Raw genomic sequence first — 20531 nt, 5'->3', positions numbered from 1 at the left:
AGTCATGAGGCATGCAGTGGAGGGCAAAGCTGGCCTGCTCAGTGGATTCTGACTCCCTGGGGATTCTCGGGCCATCACTTGGCTGCTGTGTACTTCTGTCAAAGGGTTGCTAGTTTTGGGGGCTGGGGGCTGAGGCCTTAGTCCTTGGACTCTGAGCATTAGGGCAGAGGACGTCCTTCCATAGCTTTTAAACAGATTCTTTTTTTAGAGGAGTCCCATGTTCCTCTGTTTTCAATTTCCTGTGACTTAGAACAGGATGCCAAATAAATCATTTTATCTCACATCAGAGTTAATGAGCCTGGGATTTTTGTCTGTTAGATTATATGCAGCAGACTGGAGGCCAAGCTCATCTCTTCTTCTGGATGACGGTGGAAGGGTACCGGGTGACAGCCCAACAGCAGCTAGAGGTGCTACTGAGCCGCCAGAAAGACGGGAGGCAGCAGACCAACCAAACCAAAGGCCTGCTGAGAGCCGCTGCTGTCGGGATTTATGAGCAGTACTTGTCAGAAAAGGTAGAAACAAGTTTTCTGTTTATTCCATGCCTCAGTTGGAAAAAGTCATCAAATGCCAGGAATGTAAACCTTTCTCTTGTCTTCGGGGTCATCTGATTTTATTTTTGAGTAATTCTAGAAATTTGGGGTTTTCTCAAGAAAATATCATTAGGGAGATTTTCATTTATTCAGGTTAGAATATTTCTTGATTCTTTAACATTTTGAAAACCTGACTTCTTGCTAAATACAGTGTTTGTCCTCAAATGCTCTCCTCTTTTTGACTATTCAAAGCTTGATTTTCATGTTCAAAAAATATTCTTAAAAATTCATGATTTTTTCAAAATTTTCTTGAATTTTCTCAATTGACTCAAAATTATGATTTTTAGAAATTATTTATTTTTGTCAGAATTCCCATTCTCTTTTATATGGAATTAATTTAGAGAGTAATAATATCAGTGGATTTTTTTTTTTTGAGTCAGTCATAGTGAATGTTTTTCCATAAAAGGAGAAATTTCCTCAGCTCCTCCTGCAAGTACTGTGTTTTCCTTGTCATTGAAGCCTTCTAACCTGTCTTTGGGATTGCTGTAAGACTAGTTTTGCATCATTGTCATGGAGCCTGGTCCAGGTAGTCACCTGGACTACATCCCCACTGGCTGTGTGTCTAAAGTGTGCTGACGATGCCTTCTGGGGGTAGCTGAGTTTGCCCTTCGTGGCCATTAGGGGCTCTTCTTGCATCAGGCCCCAGATTTGGTCTGTGTAGGGTTTTCCTACCTCCACCTGACTATGTTCACCATAAAGTGAATTGGAAAATGAGTTCAACTTGTGCATTTCCTGGTAACAACAGGAATTCGGTCAACAACAAATATGGAAAACTCCATGTATGTTAGTGTCTCTTGCTGGTGATCTTATCAATGAAGGCAATCCCTCAAATAATTACCAGAGATCACAACCTGTTCAAGGCGATCCATCCACATGTGCCCTCAGAGGGTATTCTCTTATTTTCTAAGTGCCCACACGCTGTCAGCTGGGGAAGCCGGGGAAAGGAAGAGGCTGAGATGAGGAGCCCTGGCATTCCCAGCAAGGGACATGGCTAGGGCAAAGGCAGGGATGACAGGTTGTGTCCGGGTAGCCCACATGACCATTGGTGCTCATGAAGTTGGGATCAAAAACACGAGCCATTGTTTCAAGTATAGGTTTGGGGTCCTTGCACTAACTCTCCATGATTTCCTAAAGGCGATCCACATTGCCATTCAGGTGTGGACCTGGCGTACTCCAGATATTGACTAATGGATGAGATCAATACGTTGTCCATCCAGTCTTATGTCAGACTCTGAACAGTAGGCATCTTTTATCCACATATTGGGTCCCAAGTGGTTCCTGAGAGTGACTTTGGAGCGCCCACAGTATGGTCTAGAGAACCTCAAGATCTCTTGGGATAGATCCCCTTTTGCTATTTGTCCTTTAACACCTTGAAAAGATTCTTTTGCTGTCAACATGGCCTTCTTGACCTCCTTCAGCTGCTTTTCCCAACTTCACTGTTGCTAATTCTTTCAGTTTCCTCAGGAACTAAAGCCATGAGTGGTGATCCTAGCAGGAATGATGATGGTAATAATCACCACAGTTGCTTTTATGTAGCCCATTTTGCTCTTGGTTGGAGTCCAATATGATGGTCTTACCTTCCTTAACGGACAAAGAGACTGTTATCTTAGTAGAACTCTTCCGTTTTTCTTTTGATGTCATCTCAAAGTCGACCCTTACATGAGGACTCAGACTTAAGGCTACTGCAGAGCACCAACCTGCACTGGCTGAGGCTGTCTCCTTTGTGACAAAACTAGTCAGATGAAAATCTTTATTTCAAAGTAAAATTAGAATCTTTTTGCATCATTTGATTTTCTTAAGTCTTTCTAGTGTCGAATGAGCTTGTTAGCCATTCCTTTTCAGGGTGACGATTTCTAGAGGAAGAGAACACGGGCCTCTTTGCACGTCTTTGGGGTTGACCTGTGAACTTCAGGAAAAGCTCGTGGCCCTATCGGGGCTCTTCGCCCAGGCTCCTTCCATGAGGCCGTCTGAAATCTGGGCTCTCTGTCTCTTTTGTTTTCAATAGGCCTCGCCCAGAGTTCACATTGATGACTACTTGGTAGCCAAGTTAGCGGATACGCTGAACCATGAAGATCCCACGCCTGAGATTTTTGATGACATCCAAAGGAAGGTACTGCAGAACAACAAGATTCCACTGGTTTTGAAAAGCCAGCCAGTTTGATTGTTTAATTAATTGGTTTCACTCTTGCCCTGGGAAGGGACTGCTGCATCTCGCCCTGTCCTTGTGGTCAACTTCCCGAGCCATTGGCTCAGTCCGTCCTGCCTTTGAGTAAGGAATTGGGAGCCACTGCTTTGTTTGCTGTTTTGTTTAAAGATCCTTGGTTCCTTTCTCATTTCTCAAATTTTCTTTTTGTTGTTGAAAAACATTTCCTTTCTGGTTCTTAGGGAGAAATTGTCTTGTTATATATTCTGCATTTCCTTACGATAATTACTTGTTTTCCAGGAAGTGATTGAAGCCTTTTGGGAATTCTGAATATAGGAGACTTTCTTAAATGCATGTCAGCTACCAAAGGAGCAATCTCCCATCAGCTTTTTTCTCTTGTGCGTTTTAAATGCTAAGAGGAGTGTATTCTCACACTTCTGAGAGTGGATTTGCCTTGGAGGGGCGTCTGGGCATAGGATGTACCCGTGGTCCAGTCGGCCTCCCATAAGCCCAGGCCTAGCGGTGCTTCAGTGTCCCCATGGCACCTCCTGACTTCTTACCGTAACACAGCCTGTTTCTAGCAGGACTCCGAGTTGCTAGTCAGTCAGCAAGCCTTCTGGCTGAGTTCTGTCCTGTTCCAGACTGGTGCCAGGCGTGCTGCGGCCTAGAAAGGGCCTGCCTTCTGTGTCACGAGGATCACTTTGGCCGAGCCCACATTCTGGAGGCCCGGGGCGGGGGGGCCTAAAGGGAGTCTGCACTCTCCATGGCACTGTGGGCATGGCTGGGAGGGTGGGCACTGAGCACAGGTCCCCTAGGGGAGGAGAGAGGCCTGAGAGTGACTGAGGGCAGAGCTGACACTGCTTTTCCTGATTCTGGGTCTGGTGCTCTAGGCACTGGTGCCCTCTGAGGACCCAGCTCAGAGGTGCCAGAAGGGATCCATCCAAAGTGGGGCATCCTCACACGGAGGAGCAGGAGTCGCCATGTGTCAGTGGCGTTGGCTCATGGCGCTCTTCATCTTCCCCTAAGGTGTATGACCTGATGCTGAGAGATGAGAGGTTCTACCCATCCTTTAAGCAGAACGTTCTGTACGTGCGCATGCTGGCTGAGCTGGACATGCTGAAAGACCCCAGCTTCCGAGGCTCTGACGATGGGGACGGAGGTAAGGGGTGCCCGGTCTGTTCTAGGGAAAGAACTGCAAATAAGTAGCACGATGCGGGGAGGGCATCGAAATGTCAGCTTTTGTGGACTCTCAGACCTGGGAGCCTTTCAGCTGTGATCTGGGGCTTTTGAAATGAGACTCTGGCATCACTGGGGAAGCATCTTTCCAAATATCTGACCTGTTGTACTTTCTCCCCCACTGGTAGCAGATTTGGTCCCTAAGGTTCTTGGTAGCTTATTAATTCTAATTTATATTTTCAACTTGCGTCTGCTTAGCCTGCATCTGGTCTGCCCTGCCCACTTACAGGTGAGGGCGGTGAGACTCACAAAGCACCTGGAGCTGGTTTGTGGTTGAGCCAAAGCAAGCGTCCGGATCTGCAGATTCTCCTTTCTTCTAAGTCCTTTGGACATTTAATGAGGAGCATTATTGGTCCCATGGCAGTGTGGGGCACACAGCGGTCACCATGCCTTTTGATAGGTTGACTTCTCATTGAGGGCTGCAGGGAAAAGCTTTGGGCTTTTAATCAGTAACTCCAAATCTGCCTTTCCTGGAGCACTTTTCTTCCATTTCTTGAAAATTCAATGTTTTCTTACAAAACAAAATGCTAAGTTGTGTGCAGTAGTGGGGAGAGTCTTGGCCCCAGACCCGAGAAGCCCTCAGTTCACCAGGCAGCTCCTTTCTCTCAGTGCTCCAGAACGAAGGTGGCCAAGGTGAAGCCTGAACCAGCTGAAAGTGTACTTTGGAAGCCTTGAACAAAATAAATAAACATTCAGTAAAACACGGATACCAGGCATTTAAAACTCAGGATGCACCCACAGGAATCCTTGTGTCTGGCTCGGTGGTCCCCACGCCCATTTGAATTCGGCATCTTTGCCCTCACTGGTTCTCTACAACTAGATGTGGCAGAGAAGGGCCCAGTGCAATATTAGGAGAAGCAATTCCCTTTCAACATTGGGAAAACAAAATATTTCATGTCGGTTTTAAGAAAACCAACTGTTAGTTTTTAGAAATCTGAGAAAGAGTAAATGTGATCCTTGGATCCCACAATAATCACAGTAGATAGTGCTTTAAGGTTTTCATAGTGTTTTACAAATATTATTTCACTAGAGCCTCATAATTATTCTGGGAAGTAAGTGTTGTTATATTTATTTCCCCCGTGGGGAAACTGAAGCGAAATAATTTGGCCAAGGTCACGCAGTGAGGAAGTATATGGGACTTCATTTGAACTCAGGCCCAGCACCCTAACCCCTGTACTGTCTTTCATTCTCTGCATCCAGAAGCTTATTTTTACCCCCAAATGGCATTTATTACAAGTGAATATGTAGTTGTGATTGGGACGGAGTATCCTGTGTGGAAAAGCAGGAGTCTCCTTTCCTAGGAAAGGAGGCAGAAAACTTGGAAGGGATTTTGAGTTCTTTACTGAGTGTTCTCCCCCTTGGCTTCATTGAACTTAATGTGGTCTGCTCTTTCTGACCACGTGAAACAAGTCCCTTTTTGGTTTCACTCTGGAGATTGAGCACATTCTTGATGAACTTTCTCTGGACCAGCATGTACACAAACTGTTCTTATTGTCTTTGGATGTTTTTCCAGGGGTTTGGGTCAGAAGCTTAATTTATACTCCATAGACTGCTAAAGCATTCTAGGAATAACTATGTTCTTTTCAGTTTTTTTTTTTAAAGATAAGAAAGAATAAAAACTACTTCCCTTATGAACTACATAGTTGCTTTATGTTAGAAGCATAAGATGAATTAAGAGATGAGCTTCTTTGTGGTGAGGCCCCAAGTAAAACCTTCTTAAATTGCTTTCGCTAACCAGATATTTTAATTAGGAAGGACAGATCGTGATTAGAAAGTTCCCAAGAAAATGGCCAAACCCCAAAGATTAGGGGTTGTGGAGGCAAGAATGGGCTAGAGATTTGGGGTCTCTGCTGCCTCTGAGAGAAGGAACGCTGTAATGACCTTTCAGTTTTATGGAAGCATACCTAAGGGAGAAGAGGAGAAATGCTGCAGTGGGGAAGAGAGATTTTAATTGTTAGGGAGGTGTTCTTTTGCTAGATACTGAATATCTGGGGCTGATGGGGGATTTTCTTCCCTACGCCCTCAGTTTCTCTAAGGAGTAATGATGAATTCCAGGGTGAGAGGATACTGTTTAGGGTGATTATTTTAAAATGCCCAGTGGAGATATTCTAGTCCAGTGTGATTATTGAACCATTTATATCCTCAATTTTGAAGTGAAAATGCAGAACATTTTACATAATAAACTTTTTTACTGAGTCTCATCAGGATAAAAATATGAAATATTTTTAGCCAGCTTAGTTTCAAAAATAAACAAATGGAAAGCACCAATTCTGGATCACTTCACACAAATGTATGAAGTGCCCATTTTGTGCAGAGCACTGTGGTAGGTGTGGATGATACAAGGACAGAAAAGGAGACATTATCTACTCTTTGGGAGCTTATCTGAGCTAGAAGGGCAAGGAGGGGAAAATGCATGTGGATATGTCCACTGAATACACATACACACAAGAAATAGAAAATCAATGCAGAGAAATTCAGGAGGGAAGGGAGGCATCGTCTGTAGACCTTTTAGATTGGAGATGTTCCCACAGAGCTCATTGTAGTTTTACCTGGTGGTACAAAAGGAGTCCAAGGGCAGCCCGGAGAACTTCCCTCTGTGGCCCTCGGCATGGTGATTCCGCCTGCCTCCAGCACAAGCCGAGCCCCCCGGGTGCTTGAGCCCCCTGCTCTTGGCATACCTTCACCTTTGAGCTGTAACTTTGTTTTTTCTTTCGTATTTTGTCATGTTTCAGTTGATGGGAGTCCCGTACCTCACGAGGCGTGTTCGACCTTAGATAAAGCCGCTGTTTAGAAGCATTTTTTGCATTCTAACTTCTAACTTTTTTTTCCCCACAGAGTCATTTAATCGGTCTCCTACAGGGAGCATAAATTTGGTAAGTGTGATGCTCCTTTAAATATTATAGTTTTAGGGCAACACATCATTTGCAGCCCAAATCCTTCTTTCTTATACTAAATGATTTATTAATATTTTGAAAAATTCTAGTCTTTGTGAATTACAAAGCAAACTGAGTGAATGAAATAAAGAAAAAGAATGTATTATGTTAACTCTGTGCCAGTCTCTGATACTATCCCTCTTGCCAAACAAAGGGCGAGGCGCCAGGGAAAGTTTTGGGGTGCCGAGTTGGACCACTTGCTCTGTGGTCGGTGGCAGAGCTGACTTGATCTTGGTCCATGGCTCTAGAAGGAGGAGAGGTGGGATGAGGTGGAGAAAGGGTCCCAAGAGTGGGCGTGGCGCAGCTACTGGGCGATGCCAGAGTGTGGCAGGGGCTTTCCCCACCATCGGGTTCTGTAAAGCCTGAGGCCCTGATTTGCTTTGGGCCTGTTCCTCACAAGGGTGTTTCTGCCAAGCTTTCTCTGACTCGTTGGAGCATCAGCTGGATGCAGGAGTCTGTGCCATCCTGGCTGGGGATTCGGGTCCGAGGAGCTTTGGGTCTGGGCTCTCAGGGCCTCAAGCCCAGCTGGGCCAAAGCCTAGCACCCTTCTCTAGTGGAAATGGAAGCCGAGCCAAATGTCTTAGACATTGAGTGGGTAGGGAGGGGTGTCTAGGAGGACGTAGCAGGAGCTCAGGAGAGGACGTCGTTTTCTTCAAAGGGGCTGTTTTCCACATACAAACACTTGGTAAAACAGGAGGTGTTTCTGTCTGCCTTGTAGGTCGCCTTGTTCAGCTCCCTTACGTTTGTTTCTTTTCCGTTTTGTGCTTCGGAAGCGCTTCTGCATACATCATTTTTCCATGGATAGGGGAGCTGAGAGCTTCAAATTCTAAGACTGTCTATTCTTTTCTCCTACTTCAGAAGTTTTAAAAAAAAAAAAAACGATTGTGTCAGATAACTGCTTTTCCCTCTCTTTGTCTCCCTGTTGCCCTAGCAGAAGGTGTCAATGGGACTGTGAAGGAGGCGGGGGCGGGGCAGAATCCACACCCAGACTCTGCTCCCCTAAGGCCTAGGGGAGCTTTTCCCTCTGGGTTTGTCTCCTCTACCAGCCCCCTGCACTGATCCAAAGACCGGGCGGCTGGGCCGGCAGACAGGCTCAGACCCAGGCGTTCCCTGGGCACCTCCCCGGATTAATCGTGATCGTGTTTCTCCACAGTCTCTAGATGACCTGTCGAGCGTGACTTCGGACGACTCGGTGCAGCTCCACGCATACATCTCCGATACCGGTAAGCTCTTCGTGGCTCGGGAGGGCCGTGCAGCCCACGCTCTGCCCTGCCACGTCGGCTGCTTTTTCATTGGCTTCGTTCATCATCCAGAGCATCACGCGTGTGCTCCTCGTTTTCTTTCCCACGCCATCCAGTGTCCCGCCTTGTTTGTGTCCATCGTGCGTAAAAGTTCTGCTTGATTCTGTCCACTCTCTGAGGAACGCCCACCTCGAGGCTGGGGTTTTCTTCAGTTTTCCAAGCTTGTTTTTTCAGCATTTGAGTGAATGTTTGCACCATGCAGGATGTCCTTCTCTTCCCCGAGAGTGAAATGCAGGGTCCCTTTTCTTCCCATGTCCTTGATCCGGCACCCCTGTGCCCACAGACTGCGAGAGGTCCGGGCTGGCCTGCAGATGCGTGCTGTGAGGCGGCGATGGGCAGGAATGGGTCGCTCACGGTCTTGGCGCCTGGCTCCCTCCTCTGTGCTCCGCTGGTCCAGGGAGCCCAAGGAAGCCGGCCCAGCCACTCTTTGTTTCCCCATCCTCCCTCTAGAACAGTCGTATTTTCCAGAGCATTTTGTGCTCTGGAAAGATTTCTGGGCACGTTTTCTCTGGGTCTGTCCCTTTTATATTCGACCTGCCTTTGTTCTCATAAGACCTCAGAAGTCTGAAGGGATCCTAGAGAGATCTCTCGACCTTTTCATTTCACAGATGGGAAACTGAGTCTGAAAAACATTGAGGGTCCCATGGGATTCCCCATTTTAGTTCCTTTATGAATGAGAGAGAAAACATTTGAGGAAGTGCTCCCTCTGAGCGAAGCCATGTGCTCCATACTGGGCATGCAGAGGCCCCAGTGCTCCCAGGTAGGGCTGAGTCACAGGTGGGGGCAGTGGGTGGTAGTGGACGACAGGCAGACACACAGAGCTGTGGGCCCCCACATGGCTGGCCCTTAGGAGGCCTCCCTGCTGCCTCTTGTCTGCTTCGCCCCTCCCCCTCCCTGTCCCTTTCTGAGACTGAACTTTGACGACCTTGTGACTTAGGTCACTCATGATGTCCTCATCTCCCTCATCAACCCACTTTGAGCCCTTCCTGTCCTGTCCCCTCTGTGCTGCTGCCAAGAGCCTGGCATATATGGGCCTTCCCACATCTCCACTGGCTGCTGGGCTCATCCCAAGGCCCGGGCCCCCCTGTGTCCTGCCATCTCCTGGAGAGGCCGGGCGCTCTCACGGCCCGCACTTGGTTTCCGGCTCTGCTCTCCAGGCCCGTGGCGCTGGGGCTTTTTCTCCCTGTCACTGCCCCCCCAGCGTTGGAGCATTCTGCCATTCTCTGGTTTCTTGTCCCAACTTTTAGACCGGAGCGTCGGCTTTCACAATCTTAGACGTCTCCTCCCTTTTCATTTCCCTTCTCGTCTCCTTATCCGGACCACAGCCCTTATCACCTCGCCTCCTTTCTGGACTTTGGGCCAGGATGGATTTCTTCCACTCCAAACTCATCTTGCGTCCTGCTGCCAGGAACATCTCAGGCAGCCGCTTGCCATGTCTGGCTCCCGGGGTTCACTAAGGCAGTGTCGAAGTGTTGAGAAGGCAGCAGAAACACAGAGTTGTTCACTGGGGGCTGGCCAGTCCATCATCGGAACGGGAAAAATGGAGGGTCCCAAGGCCTCTGGTCAGCTCTGTACTGGCAAGCCCAGATTTCCTCTCACAGCAGTGCTTCACCTCAGTCGGCCTGCGCAGGCGCTTCGCTCCCCCATGGTGGGGGCACTGGGTGCCCTGGTTCTAGGTCTCCTCTCTGCTCCTCTTCCACTCTGGCTTCAGGGCCCGGCACCCCTGTGTCCAGTCAGACTTTGCCAATTTGGAGCTCCCTGGAGTGGGTCTGCCTCACGAAGCCTCGCCACGCTGCCGTGCACTGTGCAGGGCACTGGAGGAGCAGAGCTCCCTGGCGAGGAGGCCCGGGGTTGCCCTTCAGGTTAATCCCCATCTAAAGCAGAGGCCTCGTGGCCTGAGGGTGCTGTGGTTTAGCCTCCTGTGCAGGGCAGCCGCCCTGGCGCAGGGCCTTCTCCGCCCGCTCAGTCCTTGGGGCCTCACGCCTGATATTGTCTCCTAAGTCTGGGGCTCATGCAGACCATAATTCCGATGTCCCTCTGGACCCCGGGTCAGTTTTCCTTCAGATTTCCTAGTGAGCAGGTGGAATTAGCAAGGTTTTGAAAACCGGTTCTTAGTACTCTAAGCTCGTTTCACTAATTGTTCTTTTTTTTTTTCATTAATATTGTGGAGTTTTTCTGTTATTAGTAGAATAGTAAAATGTTTAGCATTTTATTAGCTTGTGCAGAATTTTGTTTCAGGGGCGTATTCTTGGAACCTCTGGTGTTTTCCAGAGCCTCTGGGTTCTGCTCCTTTATTTTGCTTAGGTTAGCATGTTCAGATGTTTTGCGCTCAGGTTATGCAGGAGGCTGACAAGGAAATGGAGTTCTCTTTATTAGAAAGACGGGTCAGAGCTCTGAGTCCACATGTGTACAGATGGTGTGCACAGGGCTCCCCGGGCCCCGTACCTCCGTGGTCCTTTCGTGCTGACGTGACACTCCGGTCCTGCTGTTTGCTGAGGCGACATCTCCCATTGAGCTTAGGCAATCATCCACCTTCCAGTTCATCACCTGATTTAATCAACTTCCTGACAGCACATGATGGTGACAAGTTAACATGTAGTCAGCAAAGTCTCAATCATCGGGAATCTTTTTTTCTTTTTGATGTTCCTGTGTTCTTTTGCCCTTTCATCTTGAAAAACAAGTTGCAATCCTCTCTCACTTATAATTTTCTTTAGATTCGTGTTCCCTTTTCCCTCTCTTTTGATGTCTGTCATAAAATTTCTGAGCCTCCATTACAAGCAGATTTTGAAATTTCTCCCACCAAGCTTTTCATCCCCTGTTGTCCCCATCCCAAGTCCTGTTTCACAAAACAAGTGATAGATGAAGCAAGATTTTCCTGATGGAAAACTTAAATTATTTAATGTTCTTAAAGGTGAATTTGTTGCTCAAAATTTGAATAATATCATGTGTTGGAAACTAATTTTCCAAGAATTGCTTTGACCTTTCTTTATATGGAAACATATTAATAAGAAAAAGTCTCATATTTGATTAGAAAGTGTTTGCCATTTAATGGAAATTTATTTAGGATTTTTGATTATTGTAGTTTTGTATTGAGCTGTGAAGGCAGGGTAAGCCCCTAAGTTTATGGGCCGTGCTCCCTGTGGAGCTCTTTGCATAGTTGTCCCCTGGTGGGAATGGTTAAATGCAAAGCGTACTCTTCACCTACTTTGGGCCATTGTATGTTGTAGCATTTATAGGCCACAGAATTTTCCAGTTTGTGGGGAGGCACCCAGTATGCCCAGGCCCTGACCCAACACCACCTCGGTCACCGGCCTCGCTGCCCCTGCAGGGGGTGGCTCCTCTCTGTTGAGTTCCTCAGCTTCACTTTGGTCACCGGGCAGGCAGGGTTAAGTCTGTCCAACTGTTTGACTGAAGAGATTGTTTGAAAAGCAATCAGGCAAGCGCCTCTGGGTCCCTGCTGTAGGGAGTGTGGGCCCCTGTGAGCTCAGGGGCCCCTGCCGTGTGCCGCCGTGGGCTCAGAGTCTCGCAGTGCATGCTGCCATGGTCTCGGGGGCCCCTGCTGTGTGCCGCCGTGGGTTCAGGGTCCCGCAGCGTGTGGCGCTGTCCTGCTAGCGGGCGCAGGTGCTTTGTTGGATCCTTTGCTGACATCATTTGTCTTGGTCTCTCATTTCAGACTCTTCCTCATTTCATGTTGTCTTTTTTTGTTCTTTCGTTTTCCTCCTCCGTGTGTCTTGTTTCTCTTTTTTTGGTTCTAAATGACTAGTCTGTGCTGACTGTGACCCCTATGCTGTGGCAGGCGTGTGTAATGACCACGGCAAGACCTACGCCTTGTACGCCATCACTGTCCACCGGCGTGGCCCTAACAGCGACGAGATCTGGAAGACGTACCGCCGCTACAGCGACTTCCATGACTTCCACATGCGAATCACTGAGCAGGTACAGAATGGCGTGTGTTGGTTTGTTGCTCTTGGATGGCATCGAGGGCAGGAAAAAAGGGGCAGTGGGAGGGGCTACTGTCTCCTCCAGCATCCTCAGGTCCTGGGCCAAGAGAAGTTCTAAAGATCTGTGTCTCTGCCTCTTTAAAACTTATTAACAGACAGACTGATATTTATACACACATCAAGTAGGGAAAAAATGCCCTGAGTTCGGTTCCACATGCCTTCTAGATTGTATGAGCAAACCAGTAAGGTTTTATTTTATAGGTTGTGGGAATATTTTCATTTGGAAATGTAACTGTTCTATTATTTCTAAATATTCGCAACCAAAAGTTCGAGCAGACTTGTTCAGACTCTCATTTGATACTCCTTAGGTAGAAATGTCAGTTTTATATCCAGCACTAAAAATTGTCTGTGAAATTGATACAGGGCAATAAGTTCTTGAATTGGCTTTAGGGAGTTTAAACAGACTAGTTCAGTTGTTTAACCATTGTCTTTTCCTCCATAGAGCGCTCTGCAGAAGTATAGTCAACAGAAGGGATTCAGTTTACTTGTTGAATTGGTCACAGAGCTGAAGAAATAAAAACTGAGCTTGAGAAAGGAGGATTTCAGTTCAAGTGCAAGATCTGTGGTCAAAGGCTTAGCCAGCTGTTGACTGCACTTGATACTCTCCGACAACCACCCTTTGATTGCTCTTAACCCCCATAAAATAATAGAAGGAAACATGGAAGAGCTTGTGATCTTGCCAGGGATGCAAAGTAGAACCTGATGACAGAAGTGTTAGCTTCCTAGGGGCAGCAAAATCCCTTTGAAGGGGTGACGGGCTTGGATGGAGTTACTTGGCTACACAAAAACTTTAATTTCCCAAAAGTCTGAGTTACAGTGTGCTCTTCAGGGTGAAATTGTTGGCTGTGGAAATAGTGGATGGAAAGTTTTATCCATAGAGTAAAACAATCATTTAAAAAGCAAATTTAGTGAAATTTAGCCCGGCTCATATAGACTTTGATAAATTACTTGTGATGTGTGTGTGTGTGTGTGTGTGTGTGTGTGTGTGTGTGTGTGTGTGGATAGATAGAGAGAGAGAGAGATAACAATGAGTGTCACAATAAGGCAGTTTGGTATTGGAGCCATCGTTAGAAGCCATACAGTCCAGTCCCTAATCAAGAGCTACCCTGTGGTAAGGTATCCAACGGGCCGTGGTGCGGTGGGAAGACCTCCAAGAAAAGGGCACCTGTCACTTCTGCAGACATGGAGGCCGTTCCATAGTTCAGTCAGGGAGCTTTGTTCTGGCATCAAGTCTCAGCTTTCCCCTTTGTAACCCAGATTCACTGATCCTGGTCCTAGCCTCTGGGGCTTAACAGAGCACACCTGCTCCCTGTCTCACCTGCTTGCTTTCAGATTGAGACAGCTCTGGGAGGCTCCCAGGATCCCTCAGTCTGCAGTTCTTCCGTGACATGGATGGGGGCTTTTCACTCTCTGACCAGGGCAGAGTGCCAAAGGATGCTCCCTATTCCTGGCACTTGGATGGCACAGGCTCTGGGGGCGGGATCCTCACGTGCCTTCTCGCTAATCGTGCCTTCCTCGTCTGGTTTAGGTGAAGTGGGCCTTCGGACCCTGGTGTAGGAGACCACTGGGCCCTTGTCCCCACTGATCTCTCCTCACTCACTCCACCCAGGAATGGTGCCTGCCAAGACCACTGGGCTCCTGGCAGATGTGGCGAATGTTTGGGGGAGGGGAGGTTATGGTAGAATTTGAAAATTCGTTCAAGTCAGTTGGAGAAGCATCCGAACAGAAAATGTCTCAGAAAACTCTTTCCTTTCATTGTTCAAGTGGGCATGGCGTGACTCCTTCCTGTCTTCCCTGTTGAAAGACCGAATCATTTTCTTTGAGAGGCTTAAGAAAAAACACAAATAGGGTTATTCCTTGTGAAATATTCATGGGTTTCTGTGACTTTTTAAGGGAGGTTATTGTTACATGTCATCCATATTTATAACTGAGTGGAGAATCTTAGAAAATCAGTTAGTGTTTCACAAATATTAAGGATTTATCATTTTCATTAGAATACTCTCCATTTTGATAAAACTTAATGTGGAATATTGTACCCATAATAGCTCTATTTTAGATCCAGCCATCAGCAGCAAGGGGTGAGCGTGACCTTTTCTTGTCTAGCCTACAACTCTTCATCTGGTCCTCCTCCTGCAGCAGTTTCATGAAGAGCTCAGTCTGGTATGGCGTGTTCTCGCTGAATCCAGACCGGCTCTTTGGAGCCAGCTACTCCTTTGTTAGCCGTTCATAAACCAGCCCACTCGTAATTTTTCCAGAATTTTGCAAGGAATTAAAGTCATGCTCGTTGGCCTTCAGTTTGTGAAATTTTGTGTTTCAGATGTTTGCCCGTCTTTCCCAGATTACCGATAGGGCGCTCAGGAGTCCCATCAGTCATTGCTTTGGGCACTCTGAGGTGCAGTAGCATGTGGTCAACCTAGCCAGCCACCTTGACCAGGCCCTCTACTCTCCTCGTCATTTCTGTCTTTTCTAGCTCCAAGACTGTTGGTCTTGGTGAGGAAACAAATGTGGAATGGAATTTGAGCCTTTCTCACCTCTTTCTTATTTACATAATTATCATTGGTCCATCCCCCCACAAGTTTTCCCAGCCCTTTGGATGCTTGTTTTCCCTTTTAAAAACCTTGTCATGTTTTTTATTCCTCTTGTCTTAGCCACTCTTGCTTCCATGTTTTATTAGACTCTTGTTAAGTTCACATCACTTCTGTAAAAATGTATCCTACTATTTTAGAAGTATATATATATATATATATAGGAGGGAGTTGTTTGTATATAAGTTGTTATTCTTGTGAAGAATATTTATTTCTAAGCCCAAAGGTAATATAGAGTTAACTATTAATTACGATATGTGACATAACAATTTGTCTACAAAATAGATCCACTCTTTTCCTCTCAGTATTGTTCCCAAAGTCAAGGAGAATGCTCCTTTTATAGAAGTTGGTTTTTTGTTGCAGTATCTAGAATTCTTAACTACTTTTATATATGGCAAAGTAATATATTTTAAGGGATAACCATGGAATATTCTTTTTGGGTTCCAGTTTGAGAATCTGTCAAGCATTTTGAAGCTCCCTGGTAAAAAAACTTTTAATAATATGGATCGAGATTTTTTAGAAAAACGAAAAAAGGATCTAAATGCATATTTACAGGTAAGGGGACCTTTGTTATTCTCTGACTTTTAAGTCATAGAAAAATATAAGAGGCTTCTTTTTCTTGAAAAAGTTTGTTAGAATGTCCATTTATAGGAACCTTCCTGCATGATTAATTTTAAGATTTCCTTCCTCTAATGTCAGATGAAAAGTTGGGATTAGATAAAATTATTTTTGAAGTTTGCCAATTCTAGAGTTCCGTGAATGTATAAACCTGCATTGATCCTTTACTACTGCAAAAAATAAATATTTTAAAAGAAGTGAAAGAAGTTATTGATCCCCTTTCACCTTCCAGAACTTGGGGCTCCATCATTTTGGTGTCTTCATGAGGCATGAAAAGCATTAAACAGCTTCCATCTAAAGAACATCAGTACTCCTCGCTTTGAGCTGGATGTACAAGTCTGTAGTCTAGAATTATCTTTTGACTCCAGGCCCAGAGGTTTGGGGCCGGTTTGGGCTTTTATTTCTTTTCTCTTAAGCTCTCTGAAGAATAGTCAAGATGGAAATGACTCCCTTTGGAGTATGTTAGTCCCCTCTTTGGATTTTCTTGGATATCTCCTGACTCTTGGGGATAGCCAGATTAACTGCGTTTCCTTGGAGGGCTGTGGATTAGCCAGGCTCTCGTCTGTGGGGGTTCCAGTGCCTCTTCATGCCCTCATTATGTCCTCATTGCCTGGGAAAAGTCAGAATCTACCCAAGATTATAAGTAGCTGACTTCCTATTCTAATTCATAACACTGAATAGCCTTGCAAATTCATTTATTCCAAAGTTAGGTTGAGTTTATTGTTCCAGGGAAGTGAGTGAATTATTTAGTAATTTGTCATTTTAAAATGACTCCTTTTGACATTTTTGATCTTATAACATTTATTTAACAGATTCAATGGTGTATTCATTTCCTAAATAATTCAACTTGTTAAAAGCTCAAGATCTGTGATAAGAATTAATGAGAATGTTCATTTGAGAACTCTAGGCAATTCTAAGAGCAATGTATTCATTGTCAACTTGGTCATATAATTTGTTTTCAAACATGATTTTCCTTGTTTTTACATGATAAATTCAGTTGTGATTATTCAGTCTACTTAATGATATTGTCTTTGACATCATTTTATGGAAAAGAACTTAAGATACACATTCTTCAGTGATCCTTTTCTAACTCGAATGAATACAACTTCAAAAGAGACAATATTTTGAAAATTGAATCTAGCTGGAGAGCATCTTCCCTAGGTGTTTTGTGAATACACGCAACTGTCACCACATAAAATCAAATGCTATCAAATTTATAAATATATTCTGAATTCCTTTTGTTTAAATAACATTATGCTTTTTTAGTTATTGTTGACTCCTGAAATGATGAAAGCTTCGCCTGCCTTGGCTCCCTACGTGTTTGACTTTCTGGAGAACAAAGCCTACAGCAAAGGGAAAGGGGATTTTGCTCGTAAGGTGAGAAGCCATTGGGACACCATGAGCTGGAAGCGACCTGTCCTTCCGTACAGAAATGGGAAACTTTTAAGGAGCCATTGATTAAGTTCCATTTTCAGAGTAACTAGCAGTTGTAGTAGCCAGTCTGAATGACCTAATTTGTTTCATGAATCTCCCGTGTACATGCGCATTGTCTACTTGTGCTCTTACCTGGAGTCTGCCCACCAGACATAAATGTTGACCATTATCAGATACATTTAGACATAAATGTAGAGGGACCGGGGGTGGGGTGGGATGGTCTCCCTTCGTCTTCCCTACTTCTTTGGTGCTGATGGCATTCCAAGGGAGATTTCTCCAGAGACTTTATGGAGATCTCCCCTCCTTCTTAAGCTCCTTGTGTACATAATGTCCTGTGGCTCACCCAGCTGGTTCTGCTCTGTGATCTCCTGTGGATGAGCCGTAAGGCCAGGAGAGCTCACAGGAGGTTTATGTGAAGGGAGGGTCTCGGGCTTGAACTTGATTTTTCCCTTGCCTGAGGAGACTGAGCATGGGCCCCTTGCCTTTGGTTCTGATACTCAGAGATAGGTGACCTTCCTTGTGGGCTTTAACTTTAGTCCCTCTGAGGAAGGTACCATGCCTGAGGCCTGTTTTACAGTGGGGGAAACTGAGGCTGGCAAATGGCTTACCCGGTGTCGCATGTAAACGGCTGAGGTGAAAACAGCATCTACTTGATTCTTGAAGCAGAATCTTCTTGACTCTAGTCTATGTGGTGTTGGACCCAGATGGACACTGGAGTCAGGTCCCTGTGGGTAACTGTTCTCAAGGCTCTGTAGCAAGGAAGATGTGGGACCCCTTATGCATTGCCCATGAAGGACCTCAGGGACCTTCAGGATGTCATCGGAACTTAGTAAGAGCATATGCTGGGAAAGTGGAGACCGAGAGCTCTGAGGTTGAATCAGTCAAGAAGCCCAATAGAATAGTTGGGAAAAGGCAGCGCTTTTAAACCTGAACCCTTGCACCCCAGACGCAGGACTGACAAGGAGGCCATTGTGACTGTGGGTGTCGAGGGCCTGGAGGGCAGAGCAGTGGTCCCTTAAGTAAATAGGATGGAAGGGAGCAGAGGGGACAGGCCGAGGTCAGTCACTGCAAGGCTTCTGTGGACAGATGAACGTTTCTTTTCTAAAGGGTAAAGAAGACTGGTAAATATTCTCAAATTACCTGATAAGCAAGTTAATCATTTAGAAAAACACTTCCTGAACAAATGTCACCACTTCATAGGGCAGTGATAAAGGTTGATAAGAAATACGTGCTGGTGGACCTGTCACATGCAACAGACAAAGTTTGACCAGAGTCTCTGAAACTGCTGTGCTCCATTTTTAGAACCAAAAGACCCTCTGTGAATACTTTGTGCGTTAACTGAATCAATGACAGGATCCAAAAATCTGATGCGAGCAGATCTGTTTAAGAAGACGAAATTTTAGTTGTGATTCATGATCACCTCATTTTTTCTTTAAATAATAGCTTTTTATTTTCAAAATAAATGCAAAAAAATATATGCAACATTCACCCTTGCAAAACTTTGTGTTTAAAATTTTTCTCCCTCCCTTCCTCCATGCCCTTCCCTATGTAGCAAAGTAAACATGTGCAATTCCTCTATACATTCTTCCACAAATATTGTGCTACACAAGAAAAATCAGATCAAAAAGGAAAAAATTAGGAAACAACAACAACAAAGGTGAAAATACTATGCTGTAATCCACATTCAGTCCCTACAGTCCTCTCTCTGGATGCAGATGGCTCTTTTATCCCAAGTTTATTGGAAATGGCCTGAATCACCTCATTGTGGAAAAGCCCCACATCCTTCAGGATTTATCATTGTATAATCATCTTGTTGCCATGTACAACGATCTTCTGGCCCTGTTCATTTCACTGAGCATCAGTTCCTGTCGGTCTCTCCAGGCCTTTCTGAAATCCTCCTGCTGGTCATTTCTTACAGAACAATAATGTCCCATAACATCATATGCCATAACTTAAGATTAGTGTAGATTTTACAAAGCAAAAATATAGTCCCGTATCTGGAAAGACATAATTGAGTAAATAGAGTCATATACCAGAACCCCCACCCCATCCCACTCTTGCCTTTTATCAGACACCAGAGAATCTGTCGTGTTCAGTTTTAATGACAACAGCTCTTTTAAAAAACTTGAGCATTTATTAAGTGCTTACTGCATGCCAGTTACTGTGATAAGCATCAAGATATGAAGAAAGACCCACACATAGTCTTTGCTTTCAAAAAGCTTACATTTAACGATGAAGACACCATGGAAACAATTGAACATGAAAGAGACAGACAGGCTGAAGGGGAGGCAGGTTCCCAGATGAGACTGACCTAGAGCGGTGGGGGCAAGAACGGCTCCTACAGAAACTGGAAAGGACCTAAAGAACAGCCAGGATGGTGAAGGTCCTGAATCCATGCCATTGGAACAGGTGGTGGAAGGACTCAGGTTTGTGACCTGGAAGAGGAAAAACTCAGGAGGACATGAGAGCTACCCTGAGATATTAGCGACTCTTCACTCCGCCTTAGAAGCTCAGGGTTAGTGCTGGGTGCCCAGGGTCGTGCTTCAGAGCATTTCTGGCCTCCCTGAAGGGCACCTGCCTGTGATCTGCCGACAGAACCAGGACACAGTCAGGTCGGCTTCGAAGTTGGGTGCTCTTCTCCCAATCTTTCTGCAGAGAAGCCTGCAGATTGCGAGTTGAGTCCTGGAGGGGACAGTGTAGAGAAGGGGCAGCCCCTACTGGGAGAAAGCTGTGGCTTAAGAGCCATGGCTGGTGAGCTCTCTCCTGCTTAGATGTTTTCCTGGAGCTCCCCTCACAGTATTCCTTCAGTGGGTCTTTGCGTCAGGGCCACTCAGGTCTCTGCTGCAGGATGGAGGCTGCCGAGGTGGCGTGAGGGACCAGAGTCAGAGGTGAACTGGGAGATGGGGGGGCTCAAGGTGAGGGTGGGTGAGGAGGGACAGAGAGGCTTGGCTCTGAGCTAGCCGGAAAACTTTCCCTCCTGCATGCTACCCAGTCATTTCTGATTCAAGGGTCTGCAGGTCACTCTCTTCCCCTGCTTCCCCTTTCATGGCACCCACTGTACCAGGGGCTGAGGGAGCATCTGCTCTGACTCGGTGATTATTGGCTGCCATCTTCTTGCCGCTTCCTCCTCTGTTCTCAGTGATCAGCTTTACTCATTAGGGGGAGAGTGGCCATGAATGCAAACTGACTTCAGGCCGTAGCCTTCACATTGTTTATTTTCACAATTAATTCCGATCTTGACTCATTTCCAGAGCCATTCTTTGGTTTGCCTCATTATAATGAAGCACGGGGGTGAGTCCGCCTGGGCCCTCGGGGCTCAGGTCAGCGCTGCTTGCTGTGTTGGTCCATTCCAGATCCCCTTTGTTGATTTCTCTTGGTCATCGGTGAATATTGATTTCATCCTTGTCTTGGGTTGTGATGGCCAAGAGGCCTGGAGTGACAGAGAATGGCTCCTTTTGTGGAGATGATTAGAGAGTTTTTAACCTCATAAATGTTACGGTCCTCATCAAAGCTTAGTATTGGGTAAAATGGGCCCACACTTTTTGACTTGTACATACTAGCAAGTTATATACTGAAGACTAAGGAAACATCATTGTTCCCCCTTCCAGAACGTAGACCCTACATCTGTTAACAGTAGTGTGCTCCCTTCCAGCTGTGACACATATGGGTCTTGGAGCAGAGTATAAGACG

The 20531-nt window shown here is 45.9% G+C and overlaps 1 protein-coding gene across 3 annotated transcripts in view; it reads left to right on the top strand.

The window, feature by feature from the left end:
• The window catches only part of SNX13 (sorting nexin 13), an 85829-nt gene that overhangs the window by 55136 nt on the left and 10162 nt on the right, over positions 1 to 20531 (top strand). For 2 of the 3 annotated variants that reach the window (XM_074269796.1, XM_074269794.1), the window contains exons 13-20: positions 319 to 512; positions 2596 to 2700; positions 3760 to 3892; positions 6805 to 6842; positions 8056 to 8125; positions 11967 to 12139; positions 15237 to 15344; positions 16674 to 16784. In XM_074269796.1, the coding sequence (XP_074125897.1) occupies positions 319 to 512; positions 2596 to 2700; positions 3760 to 3892; positions 6805 to 6842; positions 8056 to 8125; positions 11967 to 12139; positions 15237 to 15344; positions 16674 to 16784 (932 nt within the window). The remainder of the gene's footprint in view (positions 1 to 318; positions 513 to 2595; positions 2701 to 3759; positions 3893 to 6804; positions 6843 to 8055; positions 8126 to 11966; positions 12140 to 15236; positions 15345 to 16673; positions 16785 to 20531) is intronic. The other variant, XM_074269795.1, reaches the window with a different exon arrangement.

The sequence above is a fragment of the Sminthopsis crassicaudata genome, chromosome 5 (assembly GCF_048593235.1).
Source record: "Sminthopsis crassicaudata isolate SCR6 chromosome 5, ASM4859323v1, whole genome shotgun sequence".
NCBI lineage: Eukaryota > Metazoa > Chordata > Mammalia > Dasyuromorphia > Dasyuridae > Sminthopsis > Sminthopsis crassicaudata.
Note: the sequence above shows the minus strand (reverse complement) of the source record. Positions and strands in the feature narration are given on the sequence as shown.